Source organism: Melospiza georgiana, chromosome 9, assembly GCF_028018845.1.
Source record: "Melospiza georgiana isolate bMelGeo1 chromosome 9, bMelGeo1.pri, whole genome shotgun sequence".
Taxonomy (NCBI): Eukaryota; Metazoa; Chordata; class Aves; order Passeriformes; family Passerellidae; genus Melospiza; species Melospiza georgiana.
Window position 1 is genome coordinate 4,373,216 of NC_080438.1, and position 27,270 is coordinate 4,400,485.

At 41.9% G+C, this 27,270-nt stretch overlaps 1 protein-coding gene across 6 annotated transcripts in view; it reads right to left on the bottom strand.

Annotated features, from left to right (window-relative positions):
• CEP350 (centrosomal protein 350) overlaps nt 1–23,752 on the bottom strand; it is a 69,925-nt gene extending 46,173 nt beyond the window's left edge. For 4 of the 6 annotated variants that reach the window (XM_058029993.1, XM_058029994.1, XM_058029995.1 and 1 more), the window contains exons 1-10: nt 23,666–23,752; nt 13,000–13,085; nt 11,344–11,387; nt 10,315–10,429; nt 9,569–9,701; nt 7,974–8,563; nt 7,372–7,482; nt 4,848–4,961; nt 1,482–1,625; nt 50–702 (exon numbers count right to left, since the gene is read on the bottom strand). In XM_058029993.1, coding sequence (XP_057885976.1) covers nt 50–702; nt 1,482–1,625; nt 4,848–4,961; nt 7,372–7,482; nt 7,974–8,563; nt 9,569–9,701; nt 10,315–10,429; nt 11,344–11,387; nt 13,000–13,072 — 1,977 coding nt within the window. In that variant the 5' untranslated portion in view covers nt 13,073–13,085; nt 23,666–23,752. The remainder of the gene's footprint in view (nt 1–49; nt 703–1,481; nt 1,626–4,847; nt 4,962–7,371; nt 7,483–7,973; nt 8,564–9,568; nt 9,702–10,314; nt 10,430–11,343; nt 11,388–12,999; nt 13,086–23,665) is intronic. The other 2 variants (XM_058029997.1, XM_058029992.1) reach the window with 2 other exon arrangements.
• Nucleotides 23,753–27,270: the final 3,518 nt, after the last annotated feature.

Consider the following 27,270-nt stretch of genomic DNA (forward strand, 5'->3'; position numbering starts at 1 on the left):
CTATTCCTGCAAACAACTGCAAGACCCTAAGTTAGTGAATCAGCTGTACCTGTGTTTCCTGCACTGTAGGCTGCTGAGGTGGCTCTTCTAAAAGTGTTCGTTCCAGCAGTTTGGAATAGGTTTCCTGTAACCGTTTGGCTGCTGAAGGCTCAGGAGGAGGCACATTCTTCACTTTAGTGACAGCCTCTTTCTGCTTTCTGTAGAGCTCTTGGAGCCTTTTGTTCTTTTGTTCTGTTGCCTCCTTTTGTGCTTTCTTCTCTTCATTCTGCTTCTTCTTCCTCTCCTCCTGCTGCCTGATGATGTACTGCCGAACCTCATCGCTGTCGTAGTGGCGTTTCTTGGAGATCACCTGAGGCTCCTCACTGGCTGCTACCTTGTCTGGTTTCCTTTTGGTTGGACTGTGGCTCCTCAGAGTTTGAGTGGGCAAAACAGGTTTTTGATTCTGCTTTTCCACATCTGTCTCTTGCTTTGTACCCATGGAATCCAACTGCAGGTCATCAAGAATCCCACGTATCTCCACGGGCAGGAAGTCCTTGTTTACAGAGGCATGATCTTCTTGGTTATCACCTGGAAGAGCAGCTTCCAGTTTTCTCAGATTGGTCTCAGACCGCACTTTACTTCTTGACCTTTCAGAACTTCTTGAAGAGCTTTTACGGGTAGCATCCAATCTAGAATCAGAACCTGTCCTTCCAATGCAGCCTGCTAAAGAATGAGATGTCAAATATGTCAGGTAGCAATCAAATCTGGGAAATAGCTGCAAAAAGAAGAATGAGGGAGGAGTGCAGATCTCACTGTAAACAGGTCTTTGCTTCATCTGGTGTCACAGTCTGAATGTGGCAGACTGAGCCCACACCCTTTCTACTCTCACCAGCCTCACCACCTCACAGGCATAAGAAGCACAGCAGTTCCCAACATGCCTTATTTGTCCTGCCTGAGATTCTGGATAACCTCTGAAAAAGGCTGGTGGAGGAATCAATGAATATTTATGATGCACATGGATGACATTATACTGCATCTGGAAGAACCACAATCCCTGTTAAACTGGGATGCTGAACCACAGTTTATGGATTATGCACAGCACACTTTCAAAATTCATCTGGCCATCTACCCATTTCTTTCCCTACTGGTTTCAAGAACCAAAGACAGATTGCAGGTGGTCCATGTTTTTAGTTGCAGCTTATATCTCATCTTCTCCAGATACCCCAAGCACCCCTGCAGCACATATCACCCCTCAAGTCCCATGTGCAGGGACCATAACACCAAAAAAGTCCATAATGCACACAGGAACAGAGTTTATGCATGGTTGTGAGCAAAATTCTCCCCCCACCTCCCTCAAATTCCAGGTTAAAAATAGGAGCAATTTTGATAAGAAACTCCTATCTCAGAACATTCTATCTCAGAAGTCTGCTCTAGTCTGCAGACGTGCAGTGTTATATAATAAAGAAACATGAAGTAAGTCCAGTGATAAAAGAACAACTCACCAGACTTGGCAGCTCTCTCTCGGCCTGTTCTGTCACTGGATACAGCTCTTCTGTCCTGTTCTATTCTGGGAGCTGGACCCAGGATCTTTTTTACCAGCTTTTGTCCCTCCCGCCAGGAGGATGCACTTATCACATAGTTTCCACCTTCAAAACAAAGAATAAATAAAAGCCAAGCTCTAGAGGATTTGCCATGGTATCAGAAAGAAGCATCATTGCAGCCATTCATCATTTCTGTACCATTTAATTCTGCATTAGTGGTACAGCTGCAGTTACACAAACAGCCAGAACACTGATGCCCCGGTGTAACACCCAAAACACACTGCAGCACATTAAAGCCCTACAAAAACTGATTTAAAAAAGAAGAATGGGTTATGCAGGTCTAAAATCTACAAACAAGCCTTATAAGGACAGAGGGAATATTTCTAGAGCTGTTCACCACCACTGAAATATGGAAAATAAGAAATAAAAACATAAAAGCAACTAAATTGTAATGAGTGGAACAAAAATAGAGGTGAGTTATAAAAACCCCTTAAGCTTCCTATCAAAATAATATTAGCTAATACTCTAGGAAAAAAACCTCAAAACTACTTTAAAGGCTTTTACAGGTAATTCATTGGTGAGATACAGGTCTTGTGAGGAGGTTAAAAAATATCAAGCAGCAGATATTTTATACCAATGCTAACTCACTGTCCCTTAGCTGGGACTTCTGTTCCAGCACTGAAAACAGTTAAGAATAAACCCTATTGGTTGATACTTAATTCAAGGACAAAATATCTTGCAGGTGACAGAATCCCAATCAAAATGTTCTAGGATTATTTTATCATCCTACGTATAATTAAATGATAACAACTGGTTATGGTGGCATCTTTACCTTATATTGGGTAGATTAAATGATAGATTTTTCAACACACTAACTTCCAATACTAATTTTTTTTTTTAATTTTTAATAATGACCTGAAAATGGCTTTGGAGAAAAACACAGTATAAAAAAGAAAATTTAATTAGGTAATTCACATAATTAATGATCTGTAAATTAATCAGACCTTTCAGGGGTATTAATTGCCAGAAAAGCACCTAACTTGAATATATAATTTGCAGTTGATTTTTAACAATTCCATTTCAGGCTCTACCTCCAAGCGCTCTGCCTAAAGAAACCCAGCCACTGCAGCATGAGATCACCACAGCCAAACAAAAAAGGCACTGTACTGGGCCCAAGAGCACTTTGAGACAGCATACCAACAATGTCAAGTGAAATCCAGCACAGCAGAATAATTGTTTTGGCAATCCCAGTCCTCAGTTTCCAACTCCTTTTCTTGTTGTTATTTTAACCTAGAAGTCTGCAGCCCACTACTCAACCCTCTGCTAGCAGAACTCCTTGCCTGCATTGTAAATTATCCAAGTATTTTACAAAAGAGCTGTCACTTGAAACATGTCACTACAAGCCTCTCTGAAACAGAGGCATCAGCCAAAGGGGTTCTCTGCAGAATTCACTGTTCTCACTTAGTTCTGTGTGTGTTTAAAGGGCCAGTGTGCAGTGTCACCTTCCATCTCCAGTCAGCTGTTTAAGTCAAACATGCCAAGGGGGCAGAACATGAGCCATGGCTATTCATAGCCTAGGCCATGGTAAGCACTTTCCTACTGCAGTGACTGGAGGAGGATGGACCAGCATGGACATGACACTTGGAGCTGGCTCTTGTCTTCCAGGGATTTCAGGCCATCATCTTCCATGGATTTAATCCAAGATAACAGGGGGTGGCTTTGCATATAATGGAGGGGCTGGAGGTTACAGCTGTTGGCTCCCTTGAAGGCAGAGAGGATTTCCTCACAAGGGAAAGCAGAGGGGTGGGCACTGATCTCCTCTCCATGGAAACCAGTGACAGGACCTGAGGGAATGGCCTGAAGTTGGGTCAGGAGAGGGTTAGGTTGGATATTAGGAAAGGATTCTTCATTCAGAGGGGGTTTGGGCACTGAACAGGCTCCCCAGGGAACTGGTCACAGCACCAAGACTGATGGAGCTCAAGAAAGGTCTGGACAACACTCTCAGGCACAGGGTGGCATTGTTGGGGTTGCCCTGTGCTCCTCCCTCACTTGGAATTGTCATAAAGATATAAGACAGCTGAGTGTGATTCCTTAGGCAGGGATTGATCAGCATAGGAGGGAGTAAATCCATGCTAATCCCTTGAAGTATTAGTATTCCTTACCACAAAATATTCACAAGCAGGATTTACAGCATGCAGAAGCACATATTCACTCTCTAAAAATCCTTTGTAATAATTTTTAAAGCTGCTTTTTATTTCTACAAAATGTTTACAGATTATGGGTCACTGTACATAAGGAAAAACAGAATACCTTAAGAGGGGTTCAAAAGGTGCCTAAACTTGAATATATTTAAAGAGAAGAAATTGCTCTGTGTGTGATTGCAACCATAGCTACTCACTTTGTATGAAAACTAAAACCAAATACAAAGCACATCTGGAAGTCTTCCTAATTATTTTGCTGCCAATATCAAAGATCCACACTACTGGGAAACTAAGAAGCACTGTCTGAATTCCACATGTGTTTAATTTTATTTTCTTCTATAAGGCACTGCTCTAGAGAAACCTGCTTGCATCATCTTCTCTAAATAATTAAATTTAAATTGTATTTAACAATCAGTGGAATTGTCAGACAACAGTGGGGAAAAAAGTTATCAGTTGGGAAAAGAATAAACATTTATTTTAAAATACCAAGATTTGGAAGACTACTGAGGGAATGTGTGTTTACATTCTTTCACCAAATGAAAAAGCCAGGAGTGGGTTAAGCCAGAACTGAAGGTGCAGAATAGCAATAACTTGAAACATGGGAACAATAACCAGAGAAAAACCAGGAGCATCCTGTTCTCTGCTTCCCCACTGAGAAATCATCCCAGAGAACACCTTTGACAGCAGCCCCTCCTCACCTGACAGGAAAGCAACTCAGCAAGTCCCACTGGCACTGATTTTAGCCATGAGCCATGGGTCAGGCTTTAACCAGCTTCATCACAGCCCAAACAGAGACAGGATCCAGAGCAGAGCTACTGCTTCTTTTTGTCTACATAACCCTGACAGATACCTGAGGATACCTCTCCCCATAAGAACTCACACTCTGCAGCAGTTTCCTCAAGGTGCACACAGCAAGTGGAAAGGCAAAAAATTAAAATAAACCACAAAAAAAGTGCCAACAACAAACCCACACACAACCCCCAATGCAGCACAGTGTACAAACTCACTACAACAGCACTGTTGCACATCTAAGAAGGCTTTTAAAGGAATACACTTTTTTTTCTTGAGACAAAACTTATCTCTGAAGGACATGTAACAATCCTCCCTCAGCAGCAGAAATAGTCACCTTGTTTGGACTCTGGACTTGACAATCGTGTCAGTTTTTGCACTTTCCGCACTGGTCTTGTAGATTTCTTCTCTTTGTTTCGCTCACTAGATTTTCCTTTCACTGTTGCATCCTCTAAAAACAAACAAAAGCTGTTAAGTGATATCCCACAGGGGAGAACATAGAATAACAAGTTTGCTTCAGCATTTGAAAAACCAGAACTCAGAGAAACACAAAAAAATTCATTGACTTTTCCAGATTATACACCCAGATTGATGACTTCCAGTCCATCACTTTAAAATCCTCACAGAATTTTGAATCAAGGTCTGTTTACCTATGCCCTGGAAGGCAGTGAAGCCACAGCAAGGCCGTAGAGATATTTACAAAGTTAGTTTTCAGTTCTAAAAGAAATGTTGTCAGTTTGCATTAAACAGTTGTTGGTTCTCTTCTGCTACAGATACCACATTTTACTGCTCTAATATTCCACAAGGACATGTAGTTCCTGCACTCAAGGGCTGCTGCTCCCACATTAATGCATGACAGCACATTCAGCACATCAGGAACTCTGTGGCCACTGTTCCCACTGTTTTTGGTTCCTCCTCATTAAAAATGGGATCAGATAACCTAAAAAAATCAGGATGCAACCCCTTCTATGGACAGATGATAAGCTTTATTTAGATGCCAATGTAAACATTTACAGCCCCTAATTTCATGTGAATCCACTCTCTGATGGATGTCCATAGGAAGCATCAGAGGCAGAACAGGAGGTCATATTTCAAAGATGTAAGAATGGAATTTTCAGTGTCTTTCTCACTCTTAACACCCACCCTTTCCTCACAAATTTTCTAGCTGCCTTTAAGGCTGATAACAAGAGCAGGTAAGACAATCAATGCACTGAGTACCACAAGCTGCATTTGCAGAAAGTTAACATCCTCCTCACCTCTTTTAGCAACAAACAGCCCTTTCCTGACTCCAGGAAAGCACAGGCTGCTTCCCATCCTGCTCCTATTACAGCAATTTTGTTCTACTATGGCAAATCCTGAACATCTTTAAGACAAAATTACTGGAAACTTGGGGTCCATACAATATCCTTTAGCCTAACTGCTATACAAAGATGAAGACATTCTGTATGGTCTATGCTTATACATAAAAATCTTTTTGTTGTAAAGAAGAGTAGATATTACAGATATAAGAGATTATTTCAGCACTAGAGAGCAAAGAACAGTTCTGATACAACTGACTGTACACACCCAAAACACCACATGGTGTAAATTTAATACAGAAGTAACACATGGGTAGATAATCTGACAACCTAAAAATACATTTACAGTACATATTATGTGTAGCACCAGCATTTGCTTACTAGCAATCAGATATTCAGTATAATCTTTTCAGCTCAGAAAGGAGACACGTTCCACAACAGCTGTTCTACACATGGCATCAGGACAGAAGTGTGGATCAACACACACACAGCTCCTTTCTTTTGTAGGCACTGGACACATGATCCAAATGCCTTTTAATTGGATCTCTTCAACAAAGCTTTAAAAAAAACCCTTGAATTTCTACAAACAGCTTGCTATGCTTGCCAAAATTAAAATAAAAATGCTAGTGTAGATTAAAAGTCTGTGGAAATTTGGCATTAATTTCACAGACTGATATGAACAGTGCAAAAATTACTTGCAAAATAATTTTACTGGAAAGGAGCATCTCTTCTTTCTGAACTATTTTTTATGAGTGATTCCATAAAAAGTCCTTGGTAACTTACTGAGTTGTACAAGGAAAAAAGACAAATTGGTTTATTACTACACAGATACCTACAGATTTAAATCCCAACACATTTTCCTTCAGTCTTAAATGTTTTGAGCAAAGAGAAAAGTTATTCTTAATAAGTAAGCTCTTACTCCAAAACCAGAGGTTCTCTGGGGTTTTTATTTTCCATTCCCACCCATTTTATTCATCTGATCTCTCCCCCTCTCCCAGCTCAATCAGTCAGAGGCAATTCAAGCTTACAGCACTTCACTATAACCAGCCTAGCAAATTAAAAAAGCACACTTGGGCATCCTACTCCAGCTCAGCAAAGAAAAGAGCTGCCAATGGTACTGCAGTTTTTCAGAGTGGAAGATGAATAAAGATTGTGTCTTGGAGCAGTACATTTGAGAACAGAAACCAAAAGTGGGTTTTGTCCTTTTAACCAGGAAATTGTACTCACTCATGCAAACATGTATAAAAAAGCAACAAAATTAAACAAAAGTTATTCTAATGGAGAGTCTTCTTTTTTCCTGTTTCAAAGAAATGCCATTACTTGACATTCTTTCTGGTACTGTTCTTTTATTAGAAGTATTTGAATGAGAGAACTGGGAGAAGGACTAATTTCGTTGTTGTTTTAGTGTTCAGTAAATTATTCTTCCCGTGGAGAGAATTACAATATATTCAACACCCATTCCTTCAATTTTTTGTTCCCATGACTTTGTAGACTTGTACAAAATCTATTTCTCTGCCTCTTAGAGAAAGTTTTGTGGCTTAATCAATTCTGCTTGTGGCTCACCTTTTAACTGGAGTGCAATATCTCTGTAAAGCTCCCGACCAATACGAAACTCATCTGCATGCCAGATCTTTCCATCTGGAGTGCGAATCCTTGTTTCAGCAGGATTGAAACCTGAAAGCAAAAGATTCAAGAGTTGAAAATAACTCCATAAAATGTAAATACAGCTTTGTTAGAGTGGAAAGGATGGGAAACTGCCAAGTAAAAAAAGTAACTGTGTGAATATCTAAAGTTAAATTAGAAGAAAGCAATATACCAGTCTGCCACTTGCTCGCAGTTGAAGAACAGCAGAATTGGTGAGGAAAAGATTATTAAAATTGTGAAAGGTTTTTTCAATAAGCTCTGGGAAAATAAAAAAATATTGCAATCAACCCAAACACCAATACAGCAAGCTTCTTTTTATAGTAATTCTAATAAGAGACAGGAAAATTTCAAAGGAATTCACACTTCTGTAATTTAGCAAGAATTTCTTTTTACTTGTGATCAAACCATGCACTCCCAGATTGCCCAAAGAGAGGGTCCATGATTTGAAGCACTGCTCAGTGGATTGAGCTCTGCTCTCTCACCCTGTACACCCAGCAGGGAGGGGATCTGCACCTCCATACCTCTGTAAGATGGAGCAGCAGGCACAGCTGTCACCTTCCTGACCTTGGGAGTCACCGTGCTCTCCACGTTAGTGACCATGACAGGCTGCTCAGCATAGCCCAAGTGCTGCCCTCTGCCACTGAGCTCCTCAGAATGCTCCCACTGCCTTCGGATCCTCTCCTTCAGCTTCTCCAGCTTGGCATCGTGCTGCCGCTGCTTGAGGATTTCCAGCCTGTGAGCGCTGCAAATACTCGAGGCAGAAGGGGAAGACACTTTCAGTTCACTGTCCTGGGATGTGGTACTCTGAGAAGCTCTAGTGCTACTCTCATCTCCCCTGGAGCCACTGGTTTTTTCTTCTTCCAGTCTTGACAGTGCTGCCAGCCTGGGAAAAGGCTCATTACTCTGCAAGGCATTGACTGTGGGTCGGTCATTGAGGTACCTCACGATGGTCTCCTCGTCTGCAGCATAAGGGATGCGGCTGTCAAAGGCTCTGCTGTGCCAATCCTGCTGCTCCTGCTCATGTGCCACACAGGCTGGGAGTTCACTCTTCCCTTCTGCTTCACTCAGCTCCAAACACGACAGCAGCTGCTTGGCCTCAAGCTGGCTAGAACTGTGGTAAGACAGAGAACTATATAAATCCCTGATGCAACAGAAGGGGGGAAAATTCACTGTCAGAAACACAAATGTAGGACCCTCAAACTCAGCAATCAGCACATTCATCAACTAAATGAATGATTTCCTCTACCCTGGCTCCACTTAAAGGCAAGTTCTTTTAAAGTCTGACCTCCTTATATTTATTAGTGTGAGTCTGATCCAACAGAGAGAGACTTCTGTTCAAAATTTCATTTGTTGCACTCTCGGTCTGAAAAGAACTATATATAACGTTGAAGGAAATCAGCAAGCAGTAATGTCACCCTTCAATTCAAAAGAGAAAAGCCTTAAATAACAAGTATAGACTTAAGCATAATTAGTACATGAGCGATTCAATTAACAAAATTTACTCAAATCAGGGGTCAATTAACCCCTGTCACATGCAACAAGGAGGACCACCTCACAGCTGACTCAAGTAATGGAAAAAAAGACCAAAACTTAGATGTCAGGATAATAATCATGTCCTATGGCCCCTTCTGTGTTCTGTACCACTTTTGTTCCACGAGAAGCTGTTCTTATAGGAGTTTCTCACATTCACAAAAATGTGACTTTAGTACTAGCTCTAGTAGTACTACTACTACTCTTACTCCACACTGTCTTGGTAACACATTTGGGAACATATGCTGAAGAACTAATGAAACAAAGCTGGAAAAGCATAAGGAAACAGTCTTCTTGGTTCTTATTACTGAAACTAAATACCTATCAAACCCATCAGGTACTAATGCCACAGCCATACCACTTGATGATCCAGCCCCATTTCAAAACAGTTGACTTTAAACTCATATTCACTAAATAAAAAATAAATTTGTAATATTTACTAAAAAGTTCAACAACACATGCTGTCACTTGGGTAGGTGATGGGAGGAAGCAAACCAATTTTTGAGGAGGTGTCAAAAACACCACTGCTAGCTTAAATCTAATTTAACCATGTTTTTCTTCAATATTCAGCTGTCCCAGCACTGACCTGTAGGAAGCCAATGGCTCACGGAATTCCACACGACTGCATTTTTTCACATTGCTCTCCAGAGTGGTTGCTCGAAGAGGGCTGCGTGAGGACTTCTCCTTGCTTGATTTATTTTGGCTGGAGGACCTGGAACCTGAAGCAGAAAACAAAGAATGCTCTATGTATCCACCTCTCCAGAAACAGAAAGCTCCTGGGGCTGAATCACTGACATAGTCATTCTTGGGTTTGAGCAGCTCTCTTCCAACAAGCTGATTTCAACAACCAGGAGCAAGGCAGTAAGTGCTTGAAAAAATGACCATACTTAAAGAGAGATAATAATGCTTAAAGATTAATTATGAGTAATTAAATCTGTGAAGTTGGCTGTGTTGCCACTAGAGGTCGATCTGTCTGTTCTTCAGTAGCACACTACCAGAATGCTCTTAGGATATAAAATGAGGGCTTATTTCCTATAAGCAAATGCTCTCCTTCAGTCAGATAACAGAAGCATCAGATTTAGCAAATTTCCTGTCAGAGTGGGATAAGCACTGCGTGGGGCAAGTCCTGTCACCCCCTCTAACTAAAAGACTGGGATAGAACACTCACCTTCCTAAGCTCAGGGAAGGAAACATCAGTTTCCTCTGGGCAATTAGAGTTTCAGGAATAAAGACCACAGGCAGGAGAGAGGCTGGGGGCAGGGAGAAGTCAAGCTTTCCCAGAATGCAGTGGCTTTATGCTGCCTTACACGTTCTCTCCTCAATAATACATACCCTTCCTGCTGCTCTTCCTGCTGGCACTAGCAGAGGGCTTCTTGGCATCCATGACTGAATCAAACACAGCCGTGCTGGTGGGAGCTATTTCCAATTTGTTCTCTATATGACGTAGCTAGAATTGGAAGATAATGCAAATTAGAACACTGTTTTTTATTTTTAAGCTATATTTTTATTTCCCCCTGAACATGACAAGTTTTTCCTTTTTCACAACGAGTCAAATTGCAGGCAAGAGCAACTTCACAAGGCTGACATTGCAAAACTGTATGGTCTTATGGCCAGAAACTACTATTAAGTTTTGTTTAATAAGATTATCTAAATTAGGTTTTGTTGCATAGTTTTGCTCCCTTAAATGGGCTGTTTTGAAAAAATTAATAACATGCCATTCAGAGACTTAATGCTTGGCCTGAATAAAATATTAATTCCACTTGGAAAAAATTCTGTAATATTCCCTTATAAATGGAGCATGATAAAAATTCCACATGTAAAACCCCAAACTGATGCTCAGCTACTGAGAAAAAAGAGGGACATGGCTATGGGAAAGAGCTGAATTCCCTGCAAACCCAAACTGCTTGGCCTCACTGAAGCCAGGTTTTAGACACTACTACATCATCTTATGCACCTAAGTTAATTCCCACAGAAATACAGCAACTGCAATTCTCAGAATGGAAAATTATTAAATATACTGGTGTTGCCCCAGTTTCTGACTGGTTTGAGTAAGCAGAGGAGAGGTATTTTCCCAAGTTTTCAGAAAAAAGTGACATCCCCACTTAGTTAAACAAAAAGGTATTAAGCTTGCTGTGGCAAAAGCTTCTCTTTGTGTGCAGAAAACTTTCCAAGATAAAGCAATGTTCAACATTTACATACTCCAATGGCTCTGTGCTATTCACAGCTTGTTGAAGAGACAATCACTGAGGAAAATATTTTGGTAAAAGCTTTTGGAGCCACTAACTGATTTGGAAATGAGTAAAAAAAAACCAAACTAAACAATCCCAAAGGAACAAAAAAGAAAGTAAAAAAAGTACTTACAGCAGCCTTAGTCTGAGAAATAGAAGCCCATGCTGCAGTTAGATCTTCCAGGGCAGAAACAAAGAAATTAATTTCTCATTAGTAAATGAAAAACAATGAAATAAAATGTTGCCTCAAAACAATTTTAATTCTCTTGCTAATCGAGTTATTTTCACAACACAGTTCCCACCTGTAAATCTCCTCCATGAAAGACTGTTATCAGTCAAGGCTCATCTTAGCAAAGCTATAAAGCATTTAATGTAATATATTATGAGTTTACTAAGGTTGAGTGCTATTCAACCCCTGAAATCAAATCCACCACATATAATAGAGGATGTTTAGAAGATAAAATGAAGCTGGTTATCTACCCCAACATAAATACTTTATATTTTTCTATTATACTACAGTTTAACTACCTTTTTTTTCCCCCTTCCATTTTCTTCTTCAGTAAACTAAGCATGAATACATGGTCACTGAAAGACTCTACTCAAAACCCAAGCTCCGAAGGGCAGAATTATGAGCAGAAATCTTTCTGAACTGTACATCCTACAAACAAAACAGAAATAATGTTTGTGAACAAGCAGGGGGTACTAACCCAAGCCTTGTAATCTAAACAGACAGCACCTACTCCATAAGCAATTGAGCTCAGGAGGATGTAGTAGTGTTTTCCTCTATAAATATTTACTTCCTCAGTTCCCCTCTTTTGTGTCCTAATGGTTCTTACAATCTAATGGTTTATAAAACACAACATCCTCATGTCAGAACCATGGAGAGTAGTAGTAACAGCTGAAAGAAATAATCTCTTCCTCATAGTAAAAAACTGCCAATTTCATTTCAGGCAAAACACAACAACACAAAGGACAAGGGTTAGGGAAGCAGCACAGAAACAACTTGGCTTTGACTTCTAGAGATGGTGCTTCTTGTCCACAGAACAGTACAGCTTCAAAAAGTAGGCAATTTTAACAGAAACTGGATATACCACAGGAAATAATCAGCAATAATGTTCTCTTACAGATAAAATAATCATCTTTCTCTGCTTTCAAAACAACTTCTGGAGTCCAGTTGTGCCACACTGGAGATCATATGATTGATTTCAAACCACAAGCTTAGCACGCGACTCAGCTGCTCTACAGACAAGACCCTTCTTCCTTTCTGGGAAGATTTGTCAGGGAAGTATTGTCATGTTAAAATGTTTCTGCCCCCTCCCTTCCTAAATTAGAGTAATCAAACAGTAAAAAGCTAAACAATTTCTCCAACTAAGGGAGACAAAAGTGCTGTAAAAGTCATCCAAGCAGAGATGCACTGCTGCTTTTCAAGTGTGTTCACCACTCTGGAACTGAGCAAGTGGCAGAGGCTCTCCCTCACCTCCTTCAAGAGCCAAGAGTTCCCAATTTCTGCTCCTGCACTGCTCCTCCTCTCCAACACTTAAAAAAATAAATCTGTCTCTGCACCATCTTGGCAACCATATCCCAGGCTGGCAAGTGCTAATGCAGATCAGCAAATACTCCAGAGATCAGAGTACAAAACTGCTATCTGCAAAAAGGAAGCCACAGAACACACGCTCTGACTCCCAAACTGAGGCAGGAGAATGCTTTCTGGAGCAATTCCCCAAAGTTTTAAACAACTCATGACAAAATATCTCCCAAAACAAGGCAGCAAAACAGAGAAAAGCCTCACCTCTGGTAGAATCCTTGCTTTGGTTATGCCTTGGATTTTGTAGAGGCACCTCATTAGACTTGCTGCTCCACATTGTGTCAATTTACCTAAAAAAAGAAAGAGCCCTGTAAGAATCAAAGAGATATAAAGTAAAAACAAATCTGTCTTGGTCTAAAGAGAACATAACCTTGATCATTATGATGAATGTCTACCTCATCTGATGACTTCAAACCTTCATCATGAACAAGGTCAGATAATCAGCATGAAATCACAGATGTGGTCACAGCTTCCTGCAGAAACCACCTAATTCCATGGATAAAGAAGGGTTTCATTTTGTTCTCTGTCATCAAGCAACATTAACTTGATAAAAGGAGGCCCAGAGGTCGATGCAATTTAGATCAGAGTAACAAGTATTGCAGCAAGTCTGAAGAATCCCACACTGGAACAGTGCACACACAGGCCTAACAGAGACAGCACCACATGGCTTGAACCTAGAAATGCTTGGGGAAAATCCCCAGCTCCACCAGTGACAGAATGAATGTGTCACCAGCCTCTGGAAAAGGAAAAGGGACAGAAAACTGCATGGCAGGACAGCACAGCCAGGAAAAAAGACAAGGCTGGTGCCACCATTGCTTTCCTGCGAACTTTGAAGTTAAGACTCACAGTGAATCTAAAGTTAGTGTGAACTCCCAGCCACTATCACCAAAGCAGTTTTTATAAAGGAAAAAAGGAAAAAAAACCCAAACAACAAAAAAAGAACCTAGACATGCTTACTGAGCTGTCTTCATAACACACTGACAACGCTTCTGTTATGGAAAGAAACAATCAGGTGACCACAGAATTCCACAGGAAGTTCTAGACCTCTGAAGGAGTCATAAAAGCACATTTTCCTCTCCTTTCACAAACCCCCAGATGTAATTTTCCTTATTTTTTAATTACTGAAAATTTCTTTTGCTCTTACTTCCCTACACTGTGTGCCACACACAAAAAAAGGCAATCAAATATAAAAATCAATCTGCTGGTAAAAGCAGACCAAAATTAACACTATCTACTACTTCCTGAAACAGATTTTTGTCCATATATTTTGTGACAAGGACTTTTATCAAATATGGTTTTAAGGATACTCACAGCGACCAGCAGTAAAGTTTGGTCTCACATTTAGTCATAAATCCTGTATTTATAGCAGTAAGTTATCTCAAAAAATTCCTCTTATGCCCCAGGAAAAACTATCAATAATAAGAACACAGGTCTTCAAAAGAACTTTTAGTTGTGACTTTCTTTGATGAGTTCAAGTAAGTGTTTGAAAGAGTAAGGAAAAGGCATGTAAGCTTACATATGTAGGTACAGAAACACAAGTCCACAATAATTCAGAAATTCTAGAAAGGAAGGTGGCTGTGTTAGTTTTTAAGTATCCAATAGTTATGGGCATTAAGCCAAGTGTAGTTAGAAAATTCTGCTTCCAGGACAGGTGCTGAAGAGCTCATTCATGCAGAACAGCACTTTGTGCCTCACATCATTCCTGCTGTAAATCACAGCACTGCCCTGCCCTGGAAATCATCCAGCTGATCCTCTCCATCACTGAGGAAAAGAGCTGTTGGGCTAGAAATGTAGAAAATAAATATTAATAAAAATGAGGGAATTTTCCATAGAGAACTGCTGAAAATACTGTATCATAGCAGTATCAATTTCTTGGCCAAACACTCATGTAACAAAACCTACTCCATATGTAAATTTAATGGGATAACTTCTGGACAAGCAAACATCTATTAAAGGATTGAGTGTCCATCTTCATGTAATTGCTTGGGATTTATTCTTATCATTAGAATTATTAGTATAGATAAGAAAACTTAATCAGGGACTATAATTGTTCTTTTTATTTTACATGCACAAATATATACAGTTTATTTTAGGAAGCCATGCAAATGTAGAATTGCATACACTCTATGTATCTATATGAAAAGTACCAGATTGAACAATCTAAAATTGCTTGTTAACAGCTTTCATCCTGACACTAAAAACTGCAGATATAGAATTGTAACAAACTCTGTGTATCTATATGAAAAGTACCAGATTAAAAAATCTGAAATTGCTTGTTAATAGCTTTCATCCTGACACTAAAAATTGCAGATATAGAATTGTAACACACTCTGTGTATCTATATGAAAAGTACCAGATTGAACAATCTAAAATTGCTTGTTAACAGCTTTCATCCTGACACTAAAAACTGCAGATATAGAATTGTAACACACTCTGTGTATCTATATGAAAAGTACCAGATTAAACAATCTGAAATTGCTTAATAGCTTTTATCTTGACACTCTAAGCTGCCAGTGCTTTACCTGAGCTGAACAGAACTCATTCAGACAGTGAAACACTTTAGAGAACACCTCATACAGTGCACTCCACACACAGTGTGAGAGACACTGAGTTATTCCCACAGGGTGTGCTGAGGATCACCAGTGGTCAATAATTCCATCTCAAACCTTCAAAAGTCTCCAGTGCCCCTCAGGAAAAGGCCATTCAAGCTCTCCTCCGAGCTGGGGAGAAATCAGAAAGCATCTTTTTGTACTCATCCTAAGGCACAGCTGCAGTACCAGCTCCAGGTGTGAAGTTTGAGCCTCTCTGGCTTCAGAGCAGCCCCTGAGATTCACTGAGCAGCTCTGCTCAGCCCAGGCTGCTGCTGATTCAAACAGGAGCCACGTCAGAGCCCAGCACTCTGGAGCTGTCTACAGTTTCAGGAAGGCAACACTGCAGAATTTTTCACCCCTGATGTAATCATAACTCTGAGGGTTTGGGGTTTAGGTATCCCTCTCCCAAGCATTTGGAAGGGTGGGAGAAATTTATGAGCTTTTCAAAACCTACATACAAATAAATTATGTTGATTCCCATAAACTTTGAATTCCTTCTAAAATACCTTCTCTCTACTGCTACAGCTGACATGAATAAGCAGCACTCTATTAAAAAAAAACAAACCAACAAACCAAATACTTTTATAATGAAATACCCTGCCTGTGCATAAAGTTCAACCAGACAGAGAAGATTCTTTAATGTTACCAAGAGTACAAAAAGGGATGGGGAATAAAAAACAAATAAATCCAAACAGTTACCATGTTTGTTTATAGGACTTGCATGCAGGGTAATAGACCAGTCAAACACTAAAATACATTGAAATGAATATTGATCAGAGAATAATACTAAGCAAAAAAATGATATATTTTCCATCAATACAGAAGTTGTCTTGAAGTCCCATGAATAACTTTTAGAAAAGATGCATAAAACCTAAAATAACTCTGAAATGACTGCTTCAAAGAGATCTTGTTCTACTAAAGTAAATCACCATCTCTATTTAATGCTGACCTTAAAGAGACTGAGCTCAAAAGATGAAACACCAAAGAACTTCTGAGAAGACAGCACTGATGGCACAAGGTTATCAGCAGGCTGCATAAGGCTTTGAGAATCTTGAGATTGTTGGAAAAAAGGTGGAAGACTGCAGAACCAATAAAACTAATCTGATGGTTATGGGATTGCTCCCTGGGAGACACAGACATCCCACACAGGTCCAGTCAGGGCTGCCTTGCCAAGCCCCTCCTCGGGTGAGGGATTAAGATACAAACACCCTTGTGTTCTGATGTTTCAACCCCACATCAAGTGCCCACCTCATTCTTTATTCACATGCCCAAAAAATAAATAAAAGTACACAAGAGAAGGCACAGCAGAACTGCTACAGATGAGGCCCTAAGAGGAAACACAACAGGACACAATATACTCCAAACTCCTGGAAGAAACTGCAGGGGGGATGGATACAGGACCTGACAACCACTCTCTCCTCTACAAACACTGCTCCTACAAGAGGACACTGAAGAGAACTGACAGATCACAAAATGCATGAGAAAGCACCAGAAAGGAGGAAATGAAAACAAAGAGAAAACCACTGCCATGTAAGAATGGAACATGAGAAACCCACACATTTAATACTAAACATACCAAGGATGGCACTGAAAGGTACAACAGACAGCAAATCAAGGGGGCAACAGAGTTAACAGCACAACATTTAAAAATGAGTGGGAAATATGAAAGCATAATATGCTTAGCAAAGATACACAAAAATGTGAAGAGTTTAAAAACGAGACTGGAAAAAGAGAAAGAAAACTGTGAGAGAAGCAGGATATAAAATGGAAGAGAATGAGAAAGCTAGGAAGGTGAGAGAAATGCAATGAGCTTTTGAAGAACTGGCACAGAGAGCAGCAAAAAGGAAGAAAAACAGCTTGTGTATTGGTCCAATTGTGAAGTTTCCAAAGACCCTTGGTAAGGTTTTTATTTCCTTAGTAGCAAAGACTTGGTAAGAAAAGGAAAGAGGAAACTCAGAAGTCATGGCACTGAATCAAGGGAACAGGAGAGGAAACAGGAGAGGAAACTGAATTGTGCAGATTCAGAGAAGGAAGACAATGTGAGCAAGAGATCACCCACTGCTGTTTTCACTAACATTTTGTGGTTATGGGGGGAAAAAAACCAAGTATGCACAGGGAACAGCGTTCCTCAAGACTTTGTTTCTTATAAAAACACAAGGGATACTAAATGAAAGGGATACCACAAAAGGAAATAAGAAAGTTTGCTATGAGTATGGAATGAAACAAGTTATTAACATCGACTTCTATGGGATATTCTCAAATGTTTTATCCACATAGTAACAGATTTTGCTACAAACTGGGTACACAGTGCACAAGGACAACATTTTATGCAGTTTAAGCAAAAATAATGCACCAATGCCAATAAAAGAAGCAATCTTTTCCTTTCTTTATGCCTGGGTGTCTCAGGCGGAAAGTCAATGGGCTTATGTGGTAAAGCAAAGTGAACAGGGAGCCTGGTAGAGGCTGAAAGAATTCTGCCTGGTTTTTTGTTTTATAAAAAACATATATCATGTCATACTGTAAACAACACCCTCCATGCAGGAACGAGAAGGGATGGAAGCACTGGTGAGCAGTGGGATCAGTCTCAGTCCTGGCTGCTGCTCCCCAGGAGCAATGTGTGAGGCTGCTCTTGCCTTTGCCTCGAGGAGAACAGTGGGCCTGGGCAAAGCAAGAACCATTCATTCTCTCATTATTCCCAGGGGAGACAGCACTGGAGCTCAAGGACCAGGGTGTCCCAGGGCCCCCACACCTCACACAGTGCACACTTGTCTGCGCAGGAAACGGGCACAGACACAAATCATTATTTTCTCCTGTTTGCAAAAGCATTTTAAGTTTCTGTGAATAAATACAAAGGTGACTTTTGAATCTTAAAGGACCCTCTGGAAGTCCTGTCTGTGCAGCTGAAGCTCTGCACTGCTGGCAGGAACAGACAAAGGTGGACAGGCACAGGCAGACCCAGCTGAGCAAATTGTTTTGCTGAGCCAGTCCACTGAAAGTGATGGAAATTATATTTAAAGATGCCAGGAACACTTTCTGTGTCTTCTCAAATACCACAAAATACAATTTATTATGATATGCTTGAGTCTGGAATAAAAATAACGTTAACCTACTCGTTTTTCCTGAATCCAAGCCCTTACAAAACTGCATTATCTCACTTAAATGAGAGCTAAAAATATCCATGACACATTGTTCTAAGACTTGTTTTGGTGATGTATATGGGCTTTAAAAATGTTTTTTGGTACAAGAGTGACATATTCTTCCTTTGGCCAGAGCATATTTTGAGCAAACTTTGCCTTTCAACACTATCAGATGCAGGCAATGTACTGACCTTCCTCAGGACTGAGGACAAATTCCAGCACAACAAACAAACCCATGACATGTTTGTCCAAAAAGCTCCACATCTCCAGAATCTACAGCTGACACTGCAGAATGAGGCAGGTCTTCCCTCCACCTTCTCCCAATGCTCATTTATACAATAAGCTTTCTAATGCAATGCCCAAGGAGCTGCTCTGAGTGATCTAATTTTAGATAATATTCAATATTTTGTCTTGTAATACAAGCAGTATATATACCAGAAGAACTCACATTCCAAATATCATTACTTTGGAAAATAATTAAAACAAAACAAAAGCTTCATAAGTAAAATAAATGAAATAAAATTTGATCTGTCTTAAGCTAGATAACAAGAAAACTTTAAGGATACTAAGGCAGTACAAAAAAAGAGCAATCAAGATACACCACACACTTGCAGAGAGAAGAGCACTTAAAAATTGCAAAGCATGTGTCACTACCTCTAGCTTTAACCAGGAAGATAAATGATATAAACACACATCCATCAAATGTCAAAAAAACCCTGTAGAAAATACAAATATGCTTCCTGAGTTCTATGATTAAATCATTGGCACTAGTCAGCTACTAAATTTGCATCCAAACTATAGTGAAGATTTCTCTATAAATGAAACATTTCTGGATCTGATTCTTTCCAACTGTATGCTGAGAATGGACATTTACCACATTCTTTTGCTATGAAAAGACATGGCAACTTGCAAAAGTGATGAAGAAGTGATAAAAAAATAAAGCTGGCCCTAAAAAGGGACCAGTGGTTCTACTGAAATGGAATGCCTTCCTCTGCTGCACCACGTGCCAGGAGGTACTCTGAGGAAATCTATTGAAATGAATGTTGTGACAGCTAGTGTAACTTGATTCATTGTTCATGAAGAAATCAGAGTACAAAGGCACAGAGAATGCATCCATTTATTAAGGAGGTGCACACAAGGCTTTGCCTATCCATTCACAAGTTCTGTATTTTCTTTGCCTTCAAAGATCTTAGCATTTATGACAGAGAAGAAAATACCTCAGTTCCTAGAACCAATAAAGTACTCCTGCATTTTCCTTCCTCAGCCTTTAAAACCAGACTTTGGTCACTCGTTCCACCTCCAGTCAGCAGAAACTGCACATTAGAAGATTTCAATTCTTGCAGCCCATAATAAATGCATTCTGCAGAATATGCTCAAATTCTTCAAGCTCTGTCTCATCTCACAAGGAACACTCCACTGTGAAGGAGGCAATGTCCTCAGCCAGGTACAAGAACCAGACCAATTCTGAGGACAGCAGCTTTCAATGCCTCGACAGAACCATGAGCACAGAAGCAACTTCACCTGCAGCTGTGTCAACTGCAGCATGATTGCCATTTCCTTTCAAAGCAGACTAAAGTGCATGAAAACTTCAGGGAAAATGTTCCAAATGCCACTTTCTCACCTTTGATGCCTCTGCTCAGAACTGCACTCAGAAGGAGCATCTAAGAAGTGCCTCAATAACAAAACAAGGAGTCAGAACAGCCCAAACACAAAAACCTCCCAACAAGCTGAACAGTGACCACCAGTTCTGTTTCTGACCTGGCATTACAGAGGCAGATACCAGGACTCTGCTAAAGGACTTTTTCTTGATCTAGCTAAATGTAGCAATAAGATATTTTCTCATCTTTAAATAACATCATCCCTTTCAAAGTTTTTCTGTTTCAGTTCAAGAACTCCACCTGGTGCCTTGCCATGGATGTGACTTAGTGAGAAATTCTGCCATCACTGAGAAGTGCTCTTTGGAAGCTAAACCAGCCAGAATTTCTGTTAGCATTCACTAAGTTTCAATTGACCTGGTATAATTGATTAGTTCATTTATTTGCTCTATTCTTTCTCTAGCATATTGACAAAGGTTTCACACTTAGGCATACAAGTAATTTTATTCTCAATGGAGCAGTCCATTAAAGCCTACTATATCATTAGCACAATGATACACATCTATCTTCCAAGCACTTACATCTATGGATGAATTTTACACTTCTGCTGTAATCCAGCCACATGCCTAATATATTGACTGCACTGGGAAAGTTTTCTTTCTGCACTCAACCACCAAAGTCCTTCTGTTTTCATTACTGTATCACTACACCTGATCTTCTATTAACACTCACATTGGTTTGAACAGCATGAATTAGTTTCAGTACACCAATAGCAGAGTTAAACATTTCTGCTGCACTGATAAAAAGGTGGCTCTCTGATGTCAGTTTTCAAGGTGGAGTTGAGCAGATTTAGCAGCTCCACAGTGATGAAGGAATCCAAATGTTCCTTGCTACCTTCTCTAGCAATCATGTCACTCTCATAGATGCAATGCTCACCTGACTGCATCACAGTTCAACTCACTAAACTGGCAGTAAAATAATAACTTTTCTTTTATAGTGACTTTTCTTTCAGTTTATCAGGTTGCTGCCAGGACAAAGTGAGAGGAAAGAAGCAGCAGCACATGACACCACTCATGTTATGTTGTGCAGCTTCACTCACCTCCCAGAGAGGTAATACAGAATAGATCCAGTGCTGTGTGCAGACACTCCTGATTTCAAACCTAACTGGAATCACATTAACAGCACTGCAGCCTTGTCTGAGCACTTTAAAGTCAATGGGACTAAACCCATTAATGACTTTATCCACAAGTCTGCTTGATACAAGGAAACCTTTTTAGCAGAAAGCAGCTGTATGTCTGGTAGAGGGGTGAAAGGAGACACCAAGTTCATCACATCCAAGTGAACAAAACCTTCAGTACAGATGTAGCAACTCCAAGATTAGATCCTTATCCATTTAAGGGATGCTTATGCTGTGGTGACAGAAATTGCCAACAAAGTTATTCCAAGACAGAAAAGACATGATCCACATTGGGACTGGTTTATCAGGACAGTGTTCAAACCTGAGCTATGCACCAAAGCTTAGTAAAACAAACCCACGCAAACGAGATGCTCATAATTTTAAAATCACTTTCTCTCAGTCACCACCACACCCAGCCTGGGCAGCCTGCAAGGTGATCCATGCCAATCAGCAACACAGAATCCTACAATGGTTTGGGTTGGAAGGGACTTTGAAGATCATTTAGCTCCAACTCCTGCCCATGGACACGTTCTGCTATCCCAGGTTGCTCTGAGCCCCATCCAATCCAGCCTGGAACACTTCCAGAGAAGGGGCAGCCACAGCTCTGTGAGCTCTGTGCCCCTCACCACCCTCACAGGGAAGAATTTCTTCCCAGTGCCTAAGCTAAACCCAGTCTCAGTTTGAAGCCATTCCCTCTTGTCCTCCCTCCATAGTTCCCAACAAAGAGTCCCTCTCTGGTTTCATTGTAGGTCCCTTGAGACACTGAGCATGCTGTGAGGTCTCCATGCCATCTTCTCAGCCTGTCTTCACAGGAGAGGTGCTCCAGTTCTCTTACCAACTTTGTGGCCTCCCCTGGACCTGCTCCAGCAGCTCCATGTCCTTCCTACAGCGGGGATACCTGAGCTGTACACAGCACCCCGGGTGAGGTTTCATGAGAGAGGACCAGAGGGGCACAATCACCTCTCTCCAAATGCTGCCCACACTCCTTTGGATGCAGGAGATTTCCACAGTGCCCTGACCCCTTGCAGAAATGTTCCATTACTCCATAAATTAAGTTGCTCCGCTCAGCGGGAGCAGGACACCTTCTGTTTAAATAGCGTCACTCACAGAAACCGAAGCCTTGGACAGTTTACAGTGTTCACGTGGCCACACCCTCAGTTGTATCTAATTATCTCAAGCATTACCTAATGAAACTGTTGCAGCAACCAGAACTATAGCGAAGAGACAGCAAAACTTAGCCCGTCGGTGCAGACAGCCCGACAGAACGCTGAGAACTTGCATGCAAAGCTGTGAATCACTTACAGCTCCACACGCCTGATCCATAAACACTTTTGGTCACTGTACTTTGAGTTTTCAAATCAGGAGAACAGTTGAAGCAGCTTAAGATGACAACCCCCCCCCGCCCCTCCAGAACCGATCAGTCAAGTGTTATATTTTCAATTTCAAGACAGTGGATTGCTCATCTACACAATGAATTTGACAGATAAACCTCTACCTGCAAACTTACACAACGTGCCAGGAGATGCTCAGCTGCTGAGCTACAGCTTACACCCAGAGACACAAACAATCAGAGAATCAGAAAATCGTCAAGGTTGGAAGACACCTTTAAGATCACCTCTGAGGATGGTAACTCCACCACCTCCCTGGGCAACCTATTCCAGTGCCTGACCGCCCTAAGGATTCCACAAAACCTACACCGACAGCAGGCAATACACCGCCCAAAACTGCATCCACAGGGGGAAAAAACCCCAAAACCAACAAACCAAGCCAGTCGTACCCGTCTGGAAGCCTTCATGCCTCCGAGAGGCACAGAGAATGGCAGCGATGGAGTCCGAGAGCGCTGGGGGCAGCTGCTGCCGGGGATGTCAGCAGGACTTTGAGCGGGCACGCACCGAGCGATGCCGCAATGCCGGGGCAGGACGCCCTGGCACGGCACACGCATTTAGCAAAGCGCACATTTAAACTTTAAAAGCGCCCTCCCGGTGCTCGGGGCGGCTCCGAGGGCAGCGGGGCCACCCCGGGCTGTGGTTCTGTTCGTCCGCGGAAACACCCGGGATCGCCGGTTTCCCCCACAACGCGAAAAGACAACAGCGAAACGGAGCACCCCAATCTTCTCCGTTCACCCACCATCCCCCGGTACGCCAAGCAGCGGAAAACAAATTAAAACTAGAAAAAGAAAGAGACTTAACGGGTGAAGCGGATGCCGCGGAGACGCCGGAGCCGGGCGGAGCGGCCGAGCCAAGTGACAGCCGGCAGCTCCTCGGGCCGGGCCCGCCCCGGCCCCACCTCGCCCGACGCCCCGGCGGGGCGGCACCGCCGGCCGAGCGCGGCCTGGGGCGGCGGCGCGGGCCGCTCCCGCCGCCTCCTCACCTGGTGGACGCCCGCTGTGCCGGCGGCAGGTCGCGGCACATCCCGCGGAGGGCGGGCGGAGGGAGGGCGGCCCGAGCCCGGTGCGCGGCCCATCAGCGGCGGCTCAGCGCCGCCATTACCGGCCCGCAACTGACACGGAGCGGCGGCGGCGGCGGCGCATCGGGAACTCTCGCGAGAACCGGCCCGCCGGCCGCCGACCTTCCCAGCATGGCGCCGGCCCGCCGGGCCCCCTCAGCGCCCGCCGCCATGTTGGGTGCGGCGCGGCCGCCCTGCCCTGCCCTGCCCTGCCCTGGGTCTTTCTCCGGGATTTCCCTCGGAGCTGGTCTTGTTCCCCTCACAGCTGTACAGGCCTGACCTGCCGGGGCAGTCCCCTCGCGTTCCTTATGCGGGGCCCTGGGTGTTGGTGCAAGGCCAGGACTTGGCAGTGCTAATTAAACCCGGCGCTGATGTTGGCATTCCTGAAGCGGCTCCAGCCGAAACTAGGGCACCGCTTTTTACTCATTTGTGTTCATAGCCTTCATCTTTAGAAAAATATTTTTTTTTTTTTTTGGAAATGAAAGAGTCTCCAATTACACTCTCCCAAATTTAAATTTAAATAAACATTTGCAGAACTTCAGAGACATGAATGAGTTCCACGGCCTTCATTTCACTTTTATCACTCATTATAAACATGAATTAAGAATTTGTTAGTATACTGACTTCTAATGCATAGATTCCACCCTGAAGATGCATTAAAACCACCCACGCTTCAAAAATAGGTCTAAGATATTATCCAGCTCTAGCAAATTATTTACACTGAAGAAAGAAAGTTATTAGAATAGGAAAAAAGAATTTCTTCCTCCAGTTATTTTGGGAATGCTCCCTTCAGGGCCTGTCTACAACTTCCCCAGTCTGGTTTTCAGTCATTAGTGAGATTGCTTGGTGCCAAATTTCTTGGGGGAGCACGGGGGTGGAGAGTTATCAACCCCAAACACTAAAGGATCATGGTAACTACCATGATAACTACTTTTTTTTTTTTCCTTTATTTTTTCTTCCTTTTTTTTTTTTTTACTTCACTAGAAAGGATTAATCTATTTGTACATAGCCTCTCCTCTAGTAAATGGCCATCACTTTGCATGTAAGTTATTCCAATATGAGAACATCATAGGAAAACACCCTAAATACTGAGAGATTTCAGCTATAAAGTTTAGGCAATGCAGAATTTAATCACATTTCAATTACAGGATTCTCATTTAGCCTTAATTTGGGTCTTTTGCATATACAAGCTAATTACAGAGTACATTTTCCTGCATAAGCATACCTCCTTTGAAAGAAGAGGTAAACTCGAGATGTCAGTGGTTAAACCTTTGGAAATTATTTTTATTTCCAGCACTGTGCAAATTGGACTGGAAATGGTCAAAGTGCACCTTGGGCACTTTTAAAATTTATTTTATAATTATTTTGATTTTGCCAGCTGAGGGGAAAAAAATGCCTGAACATGGAAAGACAAGCACAGGTCCGGTGGGAAAGAGTGGCAAGTAGTGCCAAATTCCCTCCTGAGTTCTCAAAGAGCAAACTCGCTGCTCCCAAAAGCAGGAGACTGAAAGTAATAATAATAATAATAATAATAATAATAATGGCAATTTCGGTCAATGAAAACAATATTTATGCAATGTATGGGAGCCCTGATTGCAGACTAGGGCAAATGAAATTATTATATTCCCCGTCATCACATAGTGTTTGCTTAAATTTACTGCTTAATATTGCTGGACTGGCAGCCTATTTAAATTATTCAGCACTTTCGTAATGTACTGCCTCTTTAATTATGCTTTTAAACAGAGTTTCTCTTTTCTGCTTGGAAGCAGTTAGTCTAGTTTCATGCTCCTCCTTCTTTCTCATCTCCAGGCAAACTAGGACTTTCTCAAACATGGAAATCATTTGGTTTAAATGGAATTAAAAGGCGGTGTTTGTATTCTGGTTTTGCTCCTGTTTGCTCTCTGTACCTACCAGTGGGACCTAAGTGGTTTGAGAGTGAATCTTTGTCACTTTCAAAGATTCCCTTGCAGTGAAGTGAAAAGCTCTGATGGCCAAACACCCAACACGAGGAGAGAGAGAAAGAAAAAGACATTCTTGTGGAAAACGCAGTCCCCTTGTGGAATTCAGAAACAAAAAAAAGCTTTTACCTGCACACAGCCCCAGGTGGGAGGACAGGGATGGAACCCTCTGCAGCTGGACGAGCTCCCTACAGGCAGAGCACGGTGGGGAACAGCAGCCCTGGTGCTGAACGGAGACACTCAGTGAGGGAAAAGCAAAGAGCCACATTCTCATCTTTCACTCACTCGCTCATTGCAGCTTTAAGAAAGAGGTTTGGAAAGTTTTCCACTCCACACTGTTCTTGCACACCCCTTCTAAAATTAGAAAGGGGCAGCTGGCTCCTGCAGCCCGGAGCCCCCAGACTCCCTCCCCCCTTTCCCTGACTGACGTGGCTCCCAAGAGCCATGGAGGAATTTGGGGAAGGGTGCTTCCACCTGTTGGACGTGGAATGAGATTTTCCAGGCACACAATTATAAATCCAACTGTCAGGAGCTGACAATAAAACAGGACACAGGACAGCTGTGAGGACTACAGGACACCCCCCCTCCCTGCTCTGTACTCCTACAACTTTGCAGTCCAGCTGACAGCAGAAACAATGCGTGAAAAATTGTTCTCTTATGAATTAAAGGCATCATTTCAGATTTCTTCCCACAGTTTTCCAACTGTACCACAGGGTCCTAACACAGAATCTGGCAAGTTGTTCATGTTTCATTACACCCCTCCAAAATCAGATTCTTTTTCCCAAATACAGCATGCTGGCCTTTGCACTGCAGGTGGTGCATATAGCTGTGTCCTGTACAGCAAATAATTTTATACCTACCTTAACATGGAGCACTCACCTTACCCTTTGCATTCAGTTTGATCTGGACTTTTTGTTCAAAACAAACATAATTTTCAAAAACAAGCATATGAAAGCCACAACCTATTTTTTAATTTAATTTGCAGAAAGAGTATGATTTTGTTGATGTGGGGAAAAAAAAGGGGGGGGGGGGAATTAATTATTTTTTCCAAACCTGCTTAGCATGCCGCACACTCAGCACAGCATGACTCAGAGCAGGGTGTGAGAGGCAAGGTAGCACCAGCAGGGCAGTGCTTTGTTCTGGGTCCCTGCCACAACAGCCCCTAATGAAGGCAGCAAGGTGTTTCCATCCTTCAGGTGACAGCAGGAGAGGGGCCACGCTCCCCCTTCCACCTGCAGTTCCATCTGCTCACAGCCCAAGGAGCGCTTTGACCATTCCCAGTCCAATTTGCAGAGTGCTGGGAATCTTGTCTGCAGCTTGGTGTGTAGCTGGTTCAACCCTCCCCCAAAATATCATGTTCTACTCACAAGTTTTTTTGCTAAAGGCCACAGAAGAAGGAAAATCCCCTTCTTGGTCTCAAGGCCAGATCTGGTGTCTGTGCTCTGTAAAACCACATTTTTTCTGTCACAAACTAATTTCCTGATCTGCTGACAGTCAGGGTCACTTCAACTTCACAAGTGAGATTTCTCTAGAAGGAGCCAAACTATTTTGCAGTTTGGAAAACATCAAATG